Raw genomic sequence first — 18563 nt, forward strand, 5'->3', positions numbered from 1 at the left:
CAAGTAATGTTTAAACAAAACCATAATCAAAATGTCCTATCTACTTAAAACTGATCTAGGTACCTGGCTTTATATTGACTAAAAATGTGGTTGAAATGGATCCAACATGGCATTGCTTAAAAATTTCCCACATGGAGGCAAAGTCAGGGTCTTCACTTTGTAAAATACTGCTTTGAAGTCATCCAGGCAAAAGTATGCCCTTTGAGATCATTTTTTTCTTTTTCTTTCTTCTTTTCCAAGTGAGAAGGGAGATAGAGAGACAGACTCCCACATGCACCCCTACCCGATCCACCTGACAACCCCCATCTGGGGCCGATGCTCTGCCCATCTGGGACCATGGTCCCATTCTCAGTGCCTGGGGGCTGATGCAATCAAACCAATCAACCATGGCTGTAGGAGAGGAAGAAAGAAAGAGAGAGAGAAGGGGAAGGGAGAGGGGTGGAAAAGCAGATGGCGCTTCTTCTGCGTTCCTTGACTGGGGATTGAACCTGGGACATCCACATGCCAGGGGGTGCTTTACCACTGAGCCAACCAGCTAGGGCCCTTTGAGATCATTTTTCATTTTTTGTGCCTTGGTTACCTTTGTTGCAACTGTGAACACATTCTAACAAGTTGACTCTACAAATTTGGACCCTGTGTCTAAATTGGACCCTGTTTCTAAAGCTCAGTCTAGTAGGAGCTGTAAGGAGCAGTGAAAATAGATGTGCTTATTGGTTGGTACATCTAGAACAAGCATTTTGTGATGCCCAGAGCTTAAGTGCCTTTTCATTTGGAGAAAGGAGTCGAGGGAGGCCAGTCGGTTCTAACAGAGCCCTGCTTATATTCATGGGTGGGAATTTCAGGGCCAGGAAGGAACTGCAGTGGGTCTTCCCTGTCCATCCACCTCAAGTAGGAGAAGCTGGGAAGTCATCACCTACACTGATCACTTGCTCTTGCTTTGAGACACTGGATATCTCTGTAGGCAACCCAAGTCATCCATCCTGCACCAACGATTGCAACAATCACAACATGTACCTGACAGGGGGTACCTGCTTTCCACCCTGACCCTCACACAGTGTGGTCGTACTGCCCAGGATAAGGGGCAGCCTCTACATGCAGCTCCTGTGTTTGGGATCCACACACTGTGAGTTCAAGCTTATGTGAAATCTGATAATAAAAAGAACCACACCACACTCCAGTGGGACCCACTTGTCCGCCAGGATAGTGGCTCCGTCCAGCAGTTTGTGCATCTTTCAGAAAAATAATTTCAGAGATTTCTCTCAATGACGTGAAAGGTAACCTGTAAGGGATTCAAAAAGGGTGGGAGGGGGAACACTGATTTAATAAATCCTCAGTTGTTAAGGATCTGGACAGGTGGTCGAAGGCAAAGGCATCTTTTTCCCATAGTAATCCTAGGTCAGGAAGGGTTCTTTCTTACAAGTACTTTATGAAAATGTACTTTCTCAGTAAGTACTATAGGAAAAGGTACTTTTTCAGCAAATACCATAATAAGGAAGTGTACTTTCTCAGTGAGCACTCTAAGGAAGTATACTTTCTCAGTAAGTGTTTCTGAGGAGGTGCTTTCTCAGTAAGTACTTTAGAGGAGGTACTTCCTCAGTAAGTACTGTAGGGGAGGTACTTTCTCAGTTAATACATTAGGGGAGATAGTTTCTCAGTAAGTACTGTAGGGAAGGTACTTTCTCAGTAAGTACTGTAAGGGAGGTACTTTTTCAGTTAATACATTAGGTGAGATAGTTTCTCAGTAAGTACTGTAGGGGAGGTACTTTCTCAGTAAGTACTGTAGGGGAGGTATTTTCTCAGTAAGTACTGTAGGGAAGGTACTTTCTCAGTAAGTACTGTAGGGGAGGTACTTCCTCAGTAAGTACTGTAGGGGAGGTACTTTCTCAGTAAGTACTTTAGAGGAGGTACTTCCTCAGTAAGTACTGTAGGGGAGGTACTTTCTCAGTAAGTACTTTAGAGGAGGTACTTCCTTAGTAAGTCCTGTAGGGGAGGTATTTTCTCAGTAAGTACTGTAGGGGAGGTACTTCCTCAGTAAGTATTATAGGGGAGGTATTTTCTCAGTAAGTACTGTAGGGGAGGTACTTCCTCAGTAAGTACTGTAGGGGAGGTACTTCCTCAGTAAGTACTATAGGGGAGGTATTTTCTCAGTAAGTACTGTAGGGGAGGTATTTTCTCAGTAAGTACTTTAGGGGAGGTTCTTTTTCAGTAAGTACTGTAGGGGAGGTACTTTCGCAGTAAGTACTTTAGAGGAGGTACTTCCTCAGTAAGTACTGTAGGGGAGGTACTTTCTCAGTAAGTACTTTAGAGGAGGTACTTCCTCAGTAAGTACTGTAGGGGAGGTACTTTCTCAGTAAGTACTGTAAAGAAGGTACTTTCTCAGTAAGTACTTTAAGGAGGTACTTCCTTAGTAAGTTCTGTAGGGGAGGTATTTTCTCAGTAAGTACTGTAGGGGAGGTACTTTTTCAGTAAGTACTGTAGGGGAGGTATTTTCTCAGTAAGTACTGTAGGGGAAGTACTTCCTCAGTAAGTACTATAGGAGAGGTATTTTCTCAGTAAGTACTATAAGAGAGGTATTTTCTCAGTAAGTACAGCAGGGGAGGTACTTTCTCAGTAAGTACTGTAAAGAAGGTATTTTCTCAGTAATTACTGTAGGGGAGGTACTTCCTCAGTAAGTACTATAGGGGAGGCATTTTCTCAGTAAGTACTATAGGGGAGGCATTTTCTCAGTAAGTACTATAGGGGAGGCATTTTCTCCGTAAGTACTGTAGGGGAAGTACTTCCTCAGTAAGTACTATAGGAGAGGTATTTTCTCAGTAAGTACAGCAGGGGAGGTACTTTCTCAGTAAGTACTGTAAAGAAGGTACTTTCTCAGTAAGTACTTTAAGGAGGTACTTCCTTAGTAAGTTCTGTAGGGGAGGTATTTTCTCAGTAAGTACTGTAGGGGAGGTACTTTTTCAGTAAGTACTGTAGGGGAGGTATTTTCTCAGTAAGTACTGTAGGGGAAGTACTTCCTCAGTAAGTACTATAGGAGAGGTATTTTCTCAGTAAGTACAGCAGGGGAGGTACTTTCTCAGTAAGTACAGCAGGGGAGGTACTTTCTCAGTAAGTACTGTAAAGAAGGTATTTTCTCAGTAAGTACTATAGGGGAGGTATTTTCTCAGTAATTACTATAGGGGAGGTATTTTCTAAGTAAGTATTGTAGGAGAGGTACTTCCTCAGTAAGTACTGTAGAGGAGGTACTTCCTCAGTAAGTGTTATAGGGGAGGTATTTTCTCAGTAAGTACTGTAGGGGAGGTACTTCCTCAGTAAGTACTATAGGGAAGGTATTTTCTCAGTAAGTACTATAGGGGAGGTATTTTCTCAGTAATTACTGTAGGGGAGGTACTTCCTCAGTAAGTACTATAGGGGAGGCATTTTCTCAGTAAGTACTATAGGGGAGGCATTTTCTCAGTAAGTACTATAGGGGAGGCATTTTCTCCGTAAGTACTGTAGGGGAAGTACTTCCTCAGTAAGTACTATAGGAGAGGTATTTTCTCAGTAAGTACAGCAGTGGAGGTACTTTCTCAGTAAGTACCGTAAAGAAGGTATTTTCTCAGTAAGTACTATAGGGGAGGTATTTTCTAAGTAAGTACTGTAGGGGAGGTACTTCCTCAGTAAGTACTGTAGAGGAGGTACTTCCTCAGTAAGTACTATAGGGGAGGTATTTTCTCAGTAAGTACTGTAGGGGAGGTACTTCCTCAGTAAGTACTATAGGGAAGGTATTTTCTCAGTAAGTACTATAGGGGAGGCATTTTCTCAGTAAGTACTATAGGGGAGGCATTTTCTCAGTAAGTACTGTAGGGGAGGTACTTCCTCAGTAAGTACTGTAGGGGAGGTACTTCTTCAGTAAGTACTATAGGGAAGGTATTTTCTCAGTAATACTATAGGGGAGGTACTTCCTCAGTAAGTACTATAGGGGAGGTACTTCCTCAGTAAGTACTGTAGGGGAGGTACTTCCTCAGTAAGTACTGTAGGGGAGGTACTTTTTCAGTAAGTACTGTAGGGGAGGTATTTTCTCAGTAAGTACTGTAGGGGAGGTACTTCCTCAGGGCAAAGCCTTCACAGCCCTCCCCAGGGTGGGTGCTGGTCTTTTCCCTCTGGATTCCGTGAGAGGTTGTGGCAGGATGAGGTTGACGGGTCTTCTGATCAGAGCTGGAGGCATCATGGGAGGGTGGTAGGCGGAGGCGGAGAGGAAGGCTGTCACAGAGCCACAGCAGCTGCTTGGACATAGGCCCGTTGCCTTAGAGGTGTGTCCGGCCAGCACTTTCCTTCCTCTTTCTTCTAGTGGTAAATTTAGAAGTCAGGAACATTCCTGAGGTAGGGGCAGGAACTAGGAGCCCTGGCCCCCAGAGCGGACAGGAGAGGAGTTCCCAAGTCAGAGCACTTCCTTGACGCTGAGGAAGGAGTAGGAGGAAATTTAGACTAGTTCCCTGAACTAAAAATGAGGACAATAAAAAGGACCATAAAGGTGAAGTTATTTCTTTCCTTCCTTGTCTTTCACGAGTCACCATGGAGCACATCCCTGGCTTTCTGTCTCCTCTGTGACGGGGGACAGGACTGGAGTGAATAAGGGGCCCCAGAGCTAATCCCCACCACTCCTTCTCATCTGCTAGCTTCAACCTCTCCCCCTCACATATCTGTGACCCCAGGTCCGGGTGCGGAGAAACAAGATGCAAGCAGCAAAAACCTTGCAGGCCAGATGTGTCCTCTGGTGGCGGTGTGACGGCACGGAAAGGAGGCCGGAGGTTCAGAAGGACATGCAAGGGACTAGACAGAGGAGCACGAGGCAAAGGCTCTGCCTGCATGCGGGGACTTCTTCACACAGAGGGGGAAAGACTCCTGGGACAGAGCCGGACAGGATAGCCCGTTCAGTTCAGGCTCCTCCACAGAAGGGGACGCCGAAGCTCTGAGAAGGCAGGGCCATTGCGGGGAGGCCTGGCTTTCCCCTGCCCTCCCATTGTCTCTGCGGGGCCTGAGCATTAAACCGACCTAAGACATTAACAGGAGAGTACCATATGCATTTTATTAACACACACACACACACACACATACACACACACACACACACACACACACACACACGGGCCTTTACAGAAAGAATGAAGACCCCAAAAAGCAGCTGGGGCTAAACGCTCATCTATTCGGATGAACAAACGGTAGTGATTGTGAAAAAGTAATTTAAAAAGATGGGGAGGCTCAAGGAAGATAAAGGTCATTCAGCAAGGTGTGTTTGTACTGACTTCTCTCAGTCCCTCGCCCCTTCTCTGGTGATAAGAATGCCTTTCCTCCTCCTGCAGAGAGGACATGTTTTACATGCGAGCTTCATCTGCTTTTAGGAAGAGAAGGGGAAGTCAGAGTCCTCTCCTTGCACATGCTGTTTTTCTCAGTGCCTTTAACTGAAAACAGTCCATATCAAAGTGGCACAATGGGGGCACATTCTGCTGCCCTTCACCATCCAGCTAATTAGTGGCAAAATGAGAACTAGAAGCTGGTCTTCCTCACTCATCCGTGGTTATTTGACTACTGTACATCTGTTTCGTCTTGTGTCTGGGGTGCATTCTTCACGCTCAGCTAACTCCTCCTCCAGGCCCACGATGCACGGGGCCTGTGCCTGAGGCGTCCAGATTGACCTGACACACAACCCGTTGCTGTTTCTATTTTGTGGATGGGGACACTAGGTTCAGAAAGGCTCAGTGGGTTAGGAAACAGCACTTTCTTGTGATTCAGCCTGAAAACACATCCTAGGTAACACAGCAATTTTGATCAAAAGTCAGAAAACCGGATCCAGAAAGGCTGATTTTCTCGAGGCCACGCGGCTGGCCAAACCCGTACTTGAGCTGGCTCTGCACCCTGGGCTCGCTCGTGAAGTGGCCAAGACACACGTCGGCTAAGCACCACAGGAGCAGCCTTCCCGTGGCTCTGATCCCCAAGGTGGAGGGGTGGTGCTTCCGAAATAAGCCTTTACACAGGAAAGTCAAGTCAGGACATTCCCATGCTTTAAATTGATCTTTTCAAAAAATGTAACAACCTCTCCAGGGCCACCTCGGGAGATGGGCTTTGGGATTCCTCCCAGGGCTACTTTCTTCTCTTAGACGTTGCTGAGATGTACAGGTAACGTTAATATGGAAAACCCTGGCCTGACCTGTGGTGGCGCAGTGGATAAAGCGTCGACCTGGAAATGCTGAGGTCGCCAATTTGAAACCCTGGGCTTGCCTGGTCAAGGCACATATGGGAGTTGATGCTTCCAGCTCCTCCCCCCTTCTCTCTCTCTGTCTCTCCTCTCTCTCTCTCTCTCGCTGTCTCTCCCACTCCTCTCTAAAATGAATAAAAAAAAAATTAAAAAAAAATAGATTAAAAAAATATGGAAAACCCTAAAGTGATCTCACCTTCATTTACTTCTTCATCAAAATCAGCTCAATCCTATCTAATTCGTGGTACTGCTCCAGACAAAGCCGCGACACCCGGTTCTGAGGACTGAGGTTCTGGATTTATTTGGACTAACTGGGAGATATCCTTTAATGAGAACATTCTAAACAGCCATTCCAAATGTAATCTTTTCTATTAATGGACACATCAGTAAGTTTAGTACTTTTAGGGGCCAACGGTTCACAGAAACATTCCCAGTCAGGGTCATTTGAGGTCATGTTGATACAAACTCATGTTGCAATACAACTACACTCTACCAATACTCCATACAGGGTCTTAGCCATATGTGACGGGAATATAAAGCCACTGAAAAATGCCCTGGTTGTATCCAGAGGGTCTTTACAAAATGAGACCTGGTCAAGGCACCCACCAACAGCTGGAATCCCACTCAACTGCAGGCAGGCTCAGGAGTCTATATCTGATGGCAGGGTCACTGGCATTTCTGGATAAAAGATGGACAAGGCTGAAGCAGCGGGGGACAAAGCTTAGGGAGGCAGGACTGCAGGGAGGTGCCACTTCCGGTCACCACTGATGGGGTTCAGGGGAGGAAAGTGTCCTTCATGCTCTTTTGGGTGACATGTAGGAGTACAGGGTCCCATTTATCAGCTGGAGATCATACAAGTGACAGGGTTGGTGAGTGAGACATGGGGAATGACACCAGTGGCGGTTCTGATTCCAAATGAAGCTTGCTGACCTCCCCTGTGGCTGTGCCTTTGGCCAATGGAGTATGAAAGGCCTGGTCTTAGGGGCTGCTGTGTGCCCAGAGCCCAAATCCAGTGTGAATCCTGTGGTTATCACAAAGCATCAGGCACCCTCGAGAGAACACTCTCTAAATGGTATTTAAGTATCTGGTCAAGACCACCAACAAATTTATAATCGTTTATTGTAAATCACTTATACTTTATACATTATTAATGGCAAAGTAACACTGTTAAACACCTGCTGGATGAAGAACTTCATTATGACAATTTCCTACTGGCATCATTTCTTTTTCAAAAATTTAAAAACTTAATTTTAAATCCTACATCTTTCCTAAAAAGATCTATCTTTGAAGGGCTCCGAAGCCAACTCTATAAGCCTTTCTTCTGCTCTAACATCTAACATGAAGGGCACACTGACCCATTAATTCAACATGCGTTTTACAAGGCAACGTAACACACAAGAATGTTTTAATCCAGAAGCTACGTAATGATCACTTCATATTTCGCTGCAAAATCAATGAAGGTTGCATGCAGGTGAACCATTAGTAGACACTGAATTCTAGAGAACTGTTGGCGATTAAGATCTGATGGCCTGGTGTGGAAAATTAATATGCTTATTTAGCAGGAGCAGCTACAGTACATGCATCAGTGGCCGGAATCAATCAGAATATAAATTAGGTATCTAAACATTGAAATGGGAGCTGAATTGCGCTTCATTTGATGTCTGGCATGGCTGACTTATACACCTTTAAAATGACAATAGCAAAGAGAACAAAATCCAACACCTAAACAGGCACTGATTTATAGGGTTGCCTGTGCGTACAGCTCGGGACACAAAACTAGCCGGGCAGTGAACAGACCTCGTTTGAAGCAAAGGCAGCGAAGCATTAACAAGCTCTAAACAGGGCAAAAAAAATAAGAGAGCCATCACCTGTATTCTCATTTTTTAAAACGTTCAATTTCTAACTTAACAAAAACACACAAAAATTATAAAACAGAAATATTACTACTTAGACTCCCTCTTTTGTCTGCTATCCTGCCTCTCGGCTCCGTCGGATAGTGTGTTTCAAAATAATTCTGGGTTAACTGGTAGAAAAGAAAATGCTCTCCTGAATCACACTGAAAGGATATTAAATTCCTTCATCCTGTCAGGGTTAACATTAGGTACAAGCACATGACAATGTATGTATGACATGTTGTAGCTACAGCTATTAAATCACATGTCTATGCTCTAATGTAAATTGTTACAGTGACTTAAAATTTTTTTTCCTTGACAGCTGTATCTTGACTTTGAGACAAACAAAAATTCCCAAAGCACTGACTCCATTCCCTCCCACCCTTTGCCCCTCCCACAATCCAATGAGCAAGAGAACTACAGTAACAGAAGGCATGAACCTAGGTGTCGACCGCGGACATGTGGGACGGTGGCTCTGGGATCAGGCACTGCCATCCCCAGTCCTGGCTTTCCGGGCCTCGATCATTGGCTTGGTTGCCCGTTTGCGGTCAGTGGCCAGGCCCAGCGAGCACATGATGTCAATGAACCAGGTGGTTGGGTTGAATTTTAAGCCAAATTCACTCGCAGAGTAGTCAAAGGGAAAGGTGTGATGGTAATTGTGGAAGCCTTCACCTGGAAGACAAAATGAGCATTGAAATAAACTACTCACCACCTCTCTGTACAGATTTCTCAATCACTCATTTATTGAGGGTCTACCATGTGCAAGACACTGTGTCAGGCTCTTTAGAGAGCAAAAGACTTGGTTCCTGCCCTTAGGAAGCTTTACTTAGTTAGCTTAAAAAAACCCAAACTAAATGGAAATGGAAAATAACAATAAAATTATCAGCATAAAGTCACAAGATATCTTTCCTCTATGAATTGGAGGCATGCTACCATGACATCAGAGCAGTACTTCTGAGGCTAAAGGCTGAATGGCTGGTAGCAGGTCGTCATTTTGATGTATGTTCATAAAAGGAAAACAGCTCCTGTGGACTGGAGCAGTGGAGCAAGACCTTCAGAGCTCGGAAGAGATAAACGGGAGTTGTTTGAATAGGTAAGTAAATTAAAGAGTTGGATCTTTAAATATCCAAATTCTGTCTAGGTATTATCCCATTCCCCTGTGAATAGCTTTTCCTCCTTGTGGTTCAAGTGTTTTCAGAAGGGGTGGGGGTGCCTCAGAGCTTCTTTCATTTGATTTTTAAATAGCTTTAAGGAGATAGAACCCACCACACAATCCACCCATTTAAACTATACGATTTAATATTTTGGGAATATTCAGACTTGTGTGTCTACCACCACAATGAATTATAGGAAACTCTGAAGCCCCTAGCTGTCACCTCTCCCAACCATCCTCCATCCCTCCCAGCCCTATTTTCTGTCTCTGTGATGGTTAATTCCATGTGTCAACCTGTCAGGCCAAGGGGTGCCCATTAAACATTATTCTAGGTGTATCTATGAGAATGTTCCTGGGTGAGATTAACATTTGAATCAGTGGACTAAGTAAAGTAGGTCACTTTCCCCACTGTGGGTAGGTTTTTGCCTGAATCAAACAAATGATGTAGGAGGGAGGAATTTGCCTCTCTTTTCTTACCTCACTGACTAAACTGGGACATCTAGCTCTTCTCTTGCCCTCAGGCTGGAATTTACATCATCGGCTTCCTTGGTTCTCAGGTCTTTGGACTTAATTATAACATTGGCTTTCCTGGGTCTCCAGCTTACAAATGGCAGATTGTGGGACTTCTCAGTCTCTATAATAGTGTGAACTACCGGTAATTCCTCATAATAAATCAGTCAACCTTTCTATCTCTCTATCTATATCTAGAAACAATAGACTATATCTATGTTTAAATACACATCCTACAGTTTCTATATATATGGAAATTTATTATAAGGAATATATATATGATCTATGTAACAGTACACATACTGAAATACACACATACAGTTTCTGTTTCTTTGGAGGACTCTAATACACTCTCTATAGATTTGCCTACTCTAAACATTCATATAAATGAAATCATACAATATGTAATCCTATGTGACTGGTTTCTTTAACTTAGCATAATGTTTTCAAGGTGTGGCAGGTACCAGGATTTTATTTATTTTTATATGGATATACCACTTACTGTGCCACTGTATTTATAAAATTGCATTTATCCATTCATCAGTTGATGGACATTTGAATTATTTCCATTATTTAGCTATTATGAATAATGTTATGAGCATTCATATACAAGTTTTTGTGTGCACATACATTTTCATTGTTCTTAGGTATAAATCTAGGATAGAGTTGCTGGATTATATAGTAACTGTTTTTAACCATTTGAAGTACTTACATGGCTGGAGGTCATCATTATAATTCTATTGGTCACATTTGAAGGGTTCTGCTCTACAATGAGTATGTCAGATGGATTGATCTATGGTCTGCAAATTTTTCTTTTCTTTTTTTTTTGGTGACAGAGAGAGGGACAGATAGGGACAGAAAGACAGGAAGGGAGAGTGATGAGAAGCATCAATTCTTCATTGCAGCTCCTTAGTCTCCTTAGTTGTTCATTGACTGCTTTCTCATATGTGCCTTGACTGGGGGGCTGCAGCAGAGCGAGTGACCCCTTGCTTAAGCCAGCGACCTTGGGCTCAAGCCAGCAACCCTGGACTTCAAGCCAGCAACCTTTGAGCTCAAGCCAGCAATCATAAGGTCATGTCTACAATCCCACACTCAAGCCAGTGACCCCGTGCTCAAGCTGGTGAGCCCATGCTCAAGCTGGATAAGCCTGCACTCAAGCCAGCGACCTCAAGGTTTCAACCTGGGTCCTCCACGTCCCAGTCTGACACTCTATCCACTGCTCCACCGCCTGGTCAGGCTACAGATTTCTTTTCTTTTTATTATTATTATTATTTTTTGTATTTTTCTAAAGTTGGAAACGGGGAGGCAGTCAGACAGACTCCCACATGCGCCCGACTGGGATCCACCCGGCATGCCCACCAGGGGGCGATGCTCTGCCCATCTGGGGTGTTGCTCTGTTGTGACCAGAGCCATTCTAGCGCCTGAGGCAGAGACCATGGAGCCATCCTCAGCGCCTGGGCCAACTTTGCTCCAATGGAGCCTCAGCTGCAGGAGGGGAAGAGAGAGACAGAGAGGAAGGAGAGGGGGAGGGGTGGAGAAGCAGATGGGTGCTTCTCCTGTGTGCCCTGGCCGGGAATCGAACCCGGGACTCCTGCATGCCAGGCCGACGCTCTACTACTGAGCCAACCGGCCAGGGCTGGCTGCAGATTTCTTAATGTAGGTCTTCTCTACTCTGTCCCTCCACCATTGTTACTTATAGTTTTTTCTTAATGGACTAGGATACAGTATAGAGAGGTTTCCCCCTATTTTCAAAAACAGTTACTAATCCATTCAGTTGGGTGTAACAAGAACCTTCCAATTACCTTTGTAAAGAAAACTGACTGGGAGTCCAGTGTTGAACTAGACAGACTTACAACCAATAGCTAGCTCTTCAGGGCATGTGACATGGCCACATTCCCTGTATTTTCTGAACTACTTTCTCTATATAAAATGGTAACAGTTAGTCTGACTGGTGGTGGTGCAGTGGGTAGAGCATCAACCTGGGATACTGAGGTCCCAGGTTTGAAACCCTGAGGTTGCTGCTTGAGCACAGGCTCATCTGGCTTGAGCATGGGATCATCAACATGATCCCATGGTTACTGGCCTGAGTCCAAAGGTTGTTGGCTTGAAGCCCAAGGTTGTTAGCTTGAACCCAAGGTCACTGGCTTGAGCCCAAGGTTGCTGGCTTGAGCAAGGGGTCACTGGCTTGGCTGGAGCCCCCTGTGGTCAAGGCACATATGAGAAAGCAATCAATGGACAACTAAGGTGCTGCAACTACGAGTTGATGCTTCCCATCTCTCTCCCTTCCTATCTGTTAGTCTCTCTCACTAAAAAAAAAAAAAAAAAAAAAAAAATTGGTGACAGTCTCCCTTGTTCCCACTCATGTTTGCTGTCAGGGTCAATGCTAAATGTGGCTCCCCTCATTAGAGTCTTTCTAGAAGATGAAGGGTGACAGGAGAAGAAAGAAGTATGAGGGTCAGGAGTTTCCTCTTCCCAAGGCACTTTCTCTCTGCTTATCCCATTATCGCAGGGCTAAATTTGGTAATTCTTCCACCTCTTATTGCTCTCGCCAACAGAGGATCTCCGGGGTCTTAGATGGAAAACCCTAACAGAGTGGGGTAGACACTCACTGCTGAGCGATGCAGAGATCACTTCTATTTAGGAACAAGAACTGCTCTTCCTGGCTTTGAGCTCTGTGCTCAAGGCTCAGCTTACTAGGAAGCCTGCCTGCTTCTACAAAGCAATAGGTAATATTTATTAATCACTTCCTGGGTGCCAGCCCCCTGCTAAGTGCTTTAATGAGTATGAACTCCTGTAATCCTCACACCCCTGAGCTATGATTATCCCCATTTTAAAATGAGGATATAAATGCACAGAAGGGACAAGCAGCTTCCTAAGACCATATGGTTAGTAATAAAACAACATCATCGAAGTCATTTTGTGCTAAGCACTGCTGCAAGTGCTATGTATTAATTTATCTAACTCTCCAACAACCCTAGGAGAAGCGAAATGTTACTATTATCCCCACTTTACAGGTGAGGACATGCGGTGTGGAAGAGCCCATTAGCTTGCCCAGATAGTAACTGAAGGAACCAGGGTGCTACCAAATTGCTGGATTCCAGAGGCCTCGCTCTTAACCATTTTGTGGTACCATGAGATGCCATCGTCTCATTTCTTCCCATCTCCTTGTTTGAAGGCCCGTTTAATTACAGTCAGCCAAATGCCAGGACAATGGAGGCTAGAGTGGTCTGGGAAGGTGAAGGAAAGAGTCAACTGCTTCTCTCCTGTAGGTAAATTTCCATGGCAAAAATAAATAGCTACTAATTATTGATCACCTACTATGTGTGAGGTACTGTACCAAACAACTTACATATTCTTACTTAATCCTTACAACATCCCTTTAAAGAAGGCATTGCTGCCTGATCAGGTGGTGGCACAGTGGACAGAGCATCGGAATGGGACACAGAGAACCCAGGTTCGAAACCCCGAGGTCACCGACTTGAGTGCGGGCTCACCTGTTTGAGAATGGGCTCAGCTGCTTCAGTGCAGGGTTGCTAGCTTGAGCGTGGGATCACAGACATGACCCCATGGTGGATGGCTTGAGACCAAAAGTTGCTGGCTTGAAGCCCAAGGTCGCTGGCTTGAGCCCAATGTCACTGGCTTGAGCAGGGGGGTCACTCACTCTGCTATAGCTCCCCGGTCAAGGCACATATGAGAAAGCAATTAATGAACAACTAAGGAGACTAAGGAGCCTCAACGAAGAATTGATGCTTCTCATCACTCTCCCTTCCTGTCTGTCTGTCCCTATCTATCCCTCTCTCTGACTCTCTCGCTGTCAAAAAAAAAAAAAAAAAAGAAGAAAAAGAAGAAGGCATTGCTATTTCCATTTCACAGATAAGAAGACTATAAATCAGAGATTAAGTGATTTGTCCATGAGCCAGAATTCTAACACCAAAGGTCCAAGTTCATTCCATCAGACACCACTGCCTCTCTTCACAGATTCCATAAAACCATGAGAAGCCAAGAAAATCAAGCTGCCATTTTCCCCACTGGCCCCCACACCCCTACTCACCAATGGCACCCAGAGTGACCAATGGGTTCTGCCGAGGGCCGATGTGCTTGTCATAGGGCCGGTTTCCAAACATGTGGGCGGCGCTGTTGACCAGCCACGTGACGTTAAGTGAGATGGTATAGCGCAGGATAGAGGCCAAGAAGTAGGAATTCCACAGACTCTCTCCCCAGACGCACCAGGGCACCAGTGTGGGGACCACAAAGCACATGAGCACCACGGAGATCTTATAGTACCTGGAAGGCAGGATGGTATGCTGTCATTGGGCATGTGTTAACGGCAGTGGAGATGGGCTGAGCAGGTTATAAGAAAAGCAGAAATTGTGCTGGTCAGGAACTTCCACTTTTTCTGTACAAGAACTATCCTGTTGTGACTTGTGGTGGCGCAGTGGATAAAGCGTCAACCTGGAAACGCTGAGGTTGCCGGTTCGAAACCCTGGGCTTGCCTGGTCAAGGCACATACGGGAGTTGATGCTTCCTGCTCCTCCCCCCTTCTCTCTCTCTCTCTCCTCTCTGTAATAAATAAATAAAATCTTTAAAAATAAATAAATAAAAATGAATAAATAAAGAACTATCCTGTTGTGTGTCATTCTGTGCAGGGTGACCCGCATACCCACAAGGTCTAGGCAGGTAACACACATTTGAGAATTAGCTCAGGTAGAATGCTAGAGGAAGCAGTAAGGCCTGTTGCATACTTCAGAGGAATTTCAACTGATCATTTTATTGACCAACATGGTGCTGACAAAGTCCATGGGTCTTAGAACTACATTTGTCCTATAAGTCACCAGTTCGACAGCTCTTAGCTAGTTCTTTCATCAGTCCATCAACCTGGTCATCAGATTTTCTTGAATAATTTCAAGAAATATTCAGTATTTCTGGCACATGATTTGCAGGCACATGATTCTGTGCTAACTTAGCTTGGGAAAAAAAAAACCCCAAAAACCAAAAAACAACCTTCTCCCTAAAATGTTCCCTGACAATTAAAGATTACATTCCAAACTAGCATAAAAAAATAAACACTAAGTATAGGAACAAGCACAGTTGCATAAAAAGTAACATTAAAAAGAAATCATCAATAGTTTGTGTATCCAACATTTACTGAATGCCTACTCTATGTCAGGCCCTGAGTGTGGTGATACGAAGATAGATTTGACACAATCCCTGGGCCAGGCTTCAGTCAAGTGGAACCACTATACGTCTGCATAGAGCTGGCCCTACACCAGCTCTATGCTGTGACAGGCAAGTGTCCAAATCCACCTATTCATAGAGATTTCCTCCCTGGCCTCCCATTGGCTAATCAAGGTTCCAGGCCTGTGTTAAGATGCAAATGTAGCCTGACCTGTGGTGGCGCAGTGGGTAAAAGTGTCGACCTGGAACACTGAGGTCGCTGGTTCGAAACTCTGGGCTTCCCTGGTCAAGGCACATATGGGAGTTGATGCTTTCTGCTCCTCCCTCCCTTCTCTCTCTGTCTCTGACTCTGTCTCTCTCTCTCTCTCTCTGTCTCCTCTCTCTAAAATGAATAAATAAAATCTTAAAAAATAGAAAAAAAAGATGCAAATGTATTAACTGGGAGGTGGCACAGTGTAGGCGCATGAGATTCAGCAGGTGAGAGGCTTTGACTTGGGTCCAGATATGATTCTGGATGTTGCACAGGCCTCTTTGTTCTTTCATCCTCCTCTTGTGCAATCAGATGGTCCCCAAACACAGCACGTGAGGCAAGGGCTCATGTGTGGGCATTATCTCTTGGGAACTGAGCTCATACTGCAGGAGTGGGCAACAGGGAAGAATGAGATGGGGAAGGAGGAAAAGCCCAGCCAGGGGTGCCCACTGCTGGGGCAACTGAAATTGGATCTTAGTGGGGCAGATTCTGTTCTCTCAAGACATAAAAGAAGGGACTGTAGGGATGTCACACGGGGGGGTAGTAGCTACCTCACACTTCCACATTTGCTTGAGTGTGCTCCCGGTGGCTGAGTGTGTCCCACAGGCATCTCAGGCAGAGGTGATAAAGAAGCCAGGGAAGGAAGGAAGAAATAAGCAGTGCCCGGAAGCAGCCAGCAGTGGCAAGACTGCAGGAGCACACACGGAGAACTGCTCCAATCCACCAGTCCACACATTCCCCAAGCAGGCTCTTTTTTTTCTTTCTCCTCTAGCACTCCCTTTCCAAGTGTCTTCAGCAGAGGCACGGCCATCTTCTCCATTCGGGAGCAGATGCTGGTTATGGGATGTGCGGTAGGTAACTCAGCTGAGATCCTAGAAGATCTCTTCTCCGGCTACAGCTACCGGACTTGCATGCAGGCACACTGCAGCCTCGGCAGGGTGCCGGCCCTCAGGGTCCCCCGGAGGGACACTCTCTTCTGTGGGGGAGGAGTCTCACACCTACTGGATTTTACATTCATGGCTAACCTTTATCAGAGTTGTTAATAAGTTAGGAGTTCTCTCCCCAGACCCAAGAGAAAGAAAAGATCCAGGAAGAGAAGGCTCTCCTTTTGTAATCTTTCCGGTTTGAGGGTTTTTTTCTCCTCAGAGCCTATTCATTAAAAATGTAGCTATTGGCTAAAATTTATTACAGTAAATGCATGTGAAGAATAAATAAGAACAAAATATGCAGATTCTTCTTTATATAATTTTTTCCATTCCACCTTTTTTTTTTTTTAAATTTTTCCGAAGCTGGAAACGGGGAGGCAGTCAGACAGACTCCTGCATGCGCCCGACCGGGATCCACCAGACACACCCACCAGGGGGCGATGCTCTGCCCATCGGTGTGTCGCTCTGTTGCGTCCAGAGCCACTCTAGCACCTGAGGCAGAGGCCACAGAGCCATCCTCAGTGCCCGGGCCATCTTTTGCTCCAGTGGAGCCTTGGCTGCAGGAGGGGAAGGTAGAGACAGAGAGGAAGGAGAGGGGGAGGGGTGGAGAAGCAAATGGGTGCCCCTCCTGTGTGCCCTGGCCGGGAATCAAACCCGAGACTCCCACACGCCAGGCCGACGCTCCACCACTGAGCCAACTGGCCAGGGCCCATTCCACCTTTTTAAAATAAAATTTTAAGGCTTTCCAAAAAGAAAAAGATGAAAATGAAGAAGAAAAGGAAGGCGAGGGGAGAAGGGGGAGGAGGAGAAGAATGGGATAGAAGGGGAGAAGGAGGAGGAAAGGGAGAAGGGGGAGGTGAGAGAGGAGAAGGAAGGGGCAAAGGGGGAGGGGGAGGAGGAAGAGGAGGAGAAAGCAGTACAGCCGGGCATGGTGCTGTTGGATTGCACCTGTGCCAGCAGGTGGCTGCAGCAAGGACTGGAGTGAAAAGAGGGGCTGAGAGTATGGGGCAGTGCGCAAGAGGTGTCCAACCCAGACAGTAATCATACTATCTCATGGGGTTCTTGTGAGGATCAAATACTAATAACTAACATATACTATGTGCTTACTGTGTGCAACGGCCACTCTCAGGCCTTTATGTGTACTGACTCATTTGATTCTAACAAAAACTCTGGGAGGAATGGATCATTACTCTGCCATTACACAGATGGAAAATTGAGCACTAGAAACGTTATGCAGCTGGCCCACTGTCACAAGATTAACCAGTAGTAAGACCAAGATTTAAATTCAGGCAGAATCACATTGGAGAACATTAGGCTATTCTGCTATACAAATGAAATCACGTATGCAAGCCTGCTTTGTACATGGCTAGCTGCACATAAGTATCGGTTCTCATAAAGATAACTGTATTTACTGGGCAACATTATTAACCCATCGGCACCCGCTTTCCACTGGGCTGCAAGATGGCTGCATGTTAGTGGAAAGAAGTTTCTGGGAGGTCAGATGAGTGGCTATGGCTGGAGAGGCAAAGAAAACAGACAAAGAAGGGATGGGTGATCTTAGAGTGGGCTCCCCAGAGTCACAAGCAGAAGGCTTTGGGGAGTGCTCTCAAGAGGTACCTGAGAGGAAGGGTGGGAGGCAGGACTGCACTGAGGGAGACACTCACCCCTAACGGGTTTCAGCAGATCCAGTGCAGCGCTCTGGGGTTGCATGACCCTTTTGTGTTGTTCCAAACTGAAAGGTATCCTGCATCATGCAGCCATTGCTCTCAAGGTGCCCCTGAAAGGGATGAACCCTCAGGCAACGCAGCTCCAAGTGGGCAAGATCTGTTCCCAGCATTCCACATGGGCAAATGCAAGTCCCAGAAAGGACAGCCGCTGGAGGATGAGGGATCCGGCGAAAGAGGGGCTCTGGGTGAAGCATGCAGGCACTCACTGAGGGCTCTGGGAACGGGTGGTGAGCCCTGAAAGGGCAGGGTGCTCTGAAGGGAAAGTGGGAGGCATGCCTAGAGCCCAAGGCTGCTGCTGCTGCTCCTGCTGCCACCGCCCCTGTTTGCTCCTCTGAGGAGGAAAGCAAGCAGCTGCACGTTGCCAACAGAAGGCATTCTGCAACTTAAGTGGCTCTGTCCCTTCCTCTACTCCCTGGACTACAACCCAGAACCTTTGAAAAGAGCCTATCCTGGTCCTGTTCTGAGCCATTGCCTCAGTCCCTCATTTTGTTTCTGAAAAGACGGAAACAGAAAACATATTGAGGACCTGCTCCATGCTGGGCACCAGGCTAATTATGTCAGGGGCTTAGAGAGGCGCCAGACCCTCGCTCTGCCTGGCCCTGTGAGTCTCCCTCCCCCGTCTGACCCGCCGTAGGACTCAGCTCGCACTCATGCTCTTGCCCTGCCTCCCCATCTGAAGGTTTAGCCACCTGCCCTCCTGG

At 45.9% G+C, this 18563-nt stretch overlaps 1 protein-coding gene across 1 annotated transcript in view; it reads right to left on the bottom strand.

Annotated features, from left to right (window-relative positions):
* Nucleotides 1-7331: 7331 nt before the first annotated feature.
* SCD5 (stearoyl-CoA desaturase 5) overlaps nucleotides 7332-18563 on the bottom strand; it is a 182027-nt gene continuing 170795 nt past the window's right edge. Inside the window, exons 4-5 of the mRNA XM_066385854.1 lie at nucleotides 13836-14068; nucleotides 7332-8793 (exon numbers count right to left, since the gene is read on the bottom strand). Of these exons, the coding sequence (XP_066241951.1) occupies nucleotides 8603-8793; nucleotides 13836-14068 (424 nt within the window). The 3' untranslated portion in view covers nucleotides 7332-8602. The remainder of the gene's footprint in view (nucleotides 8794-13835; nucleotides 14069-18563) is intronic.

Source organism: Saccopteryx leptura, chromosome 5 (genome assembly GCF_036850995.1).
Source record: "Saccopteryx leptura isolate mSacLep1 chromosome 5, mSacLep1_pri_phased_curated, whole genome shotgun sequence".
Lineage (NCBI taxonomy): Eukaryota > Metazoa > Chordata > Mammalia > Chiroptera > Emballonuridae > Saccopteryx > Saccopteryx leptura.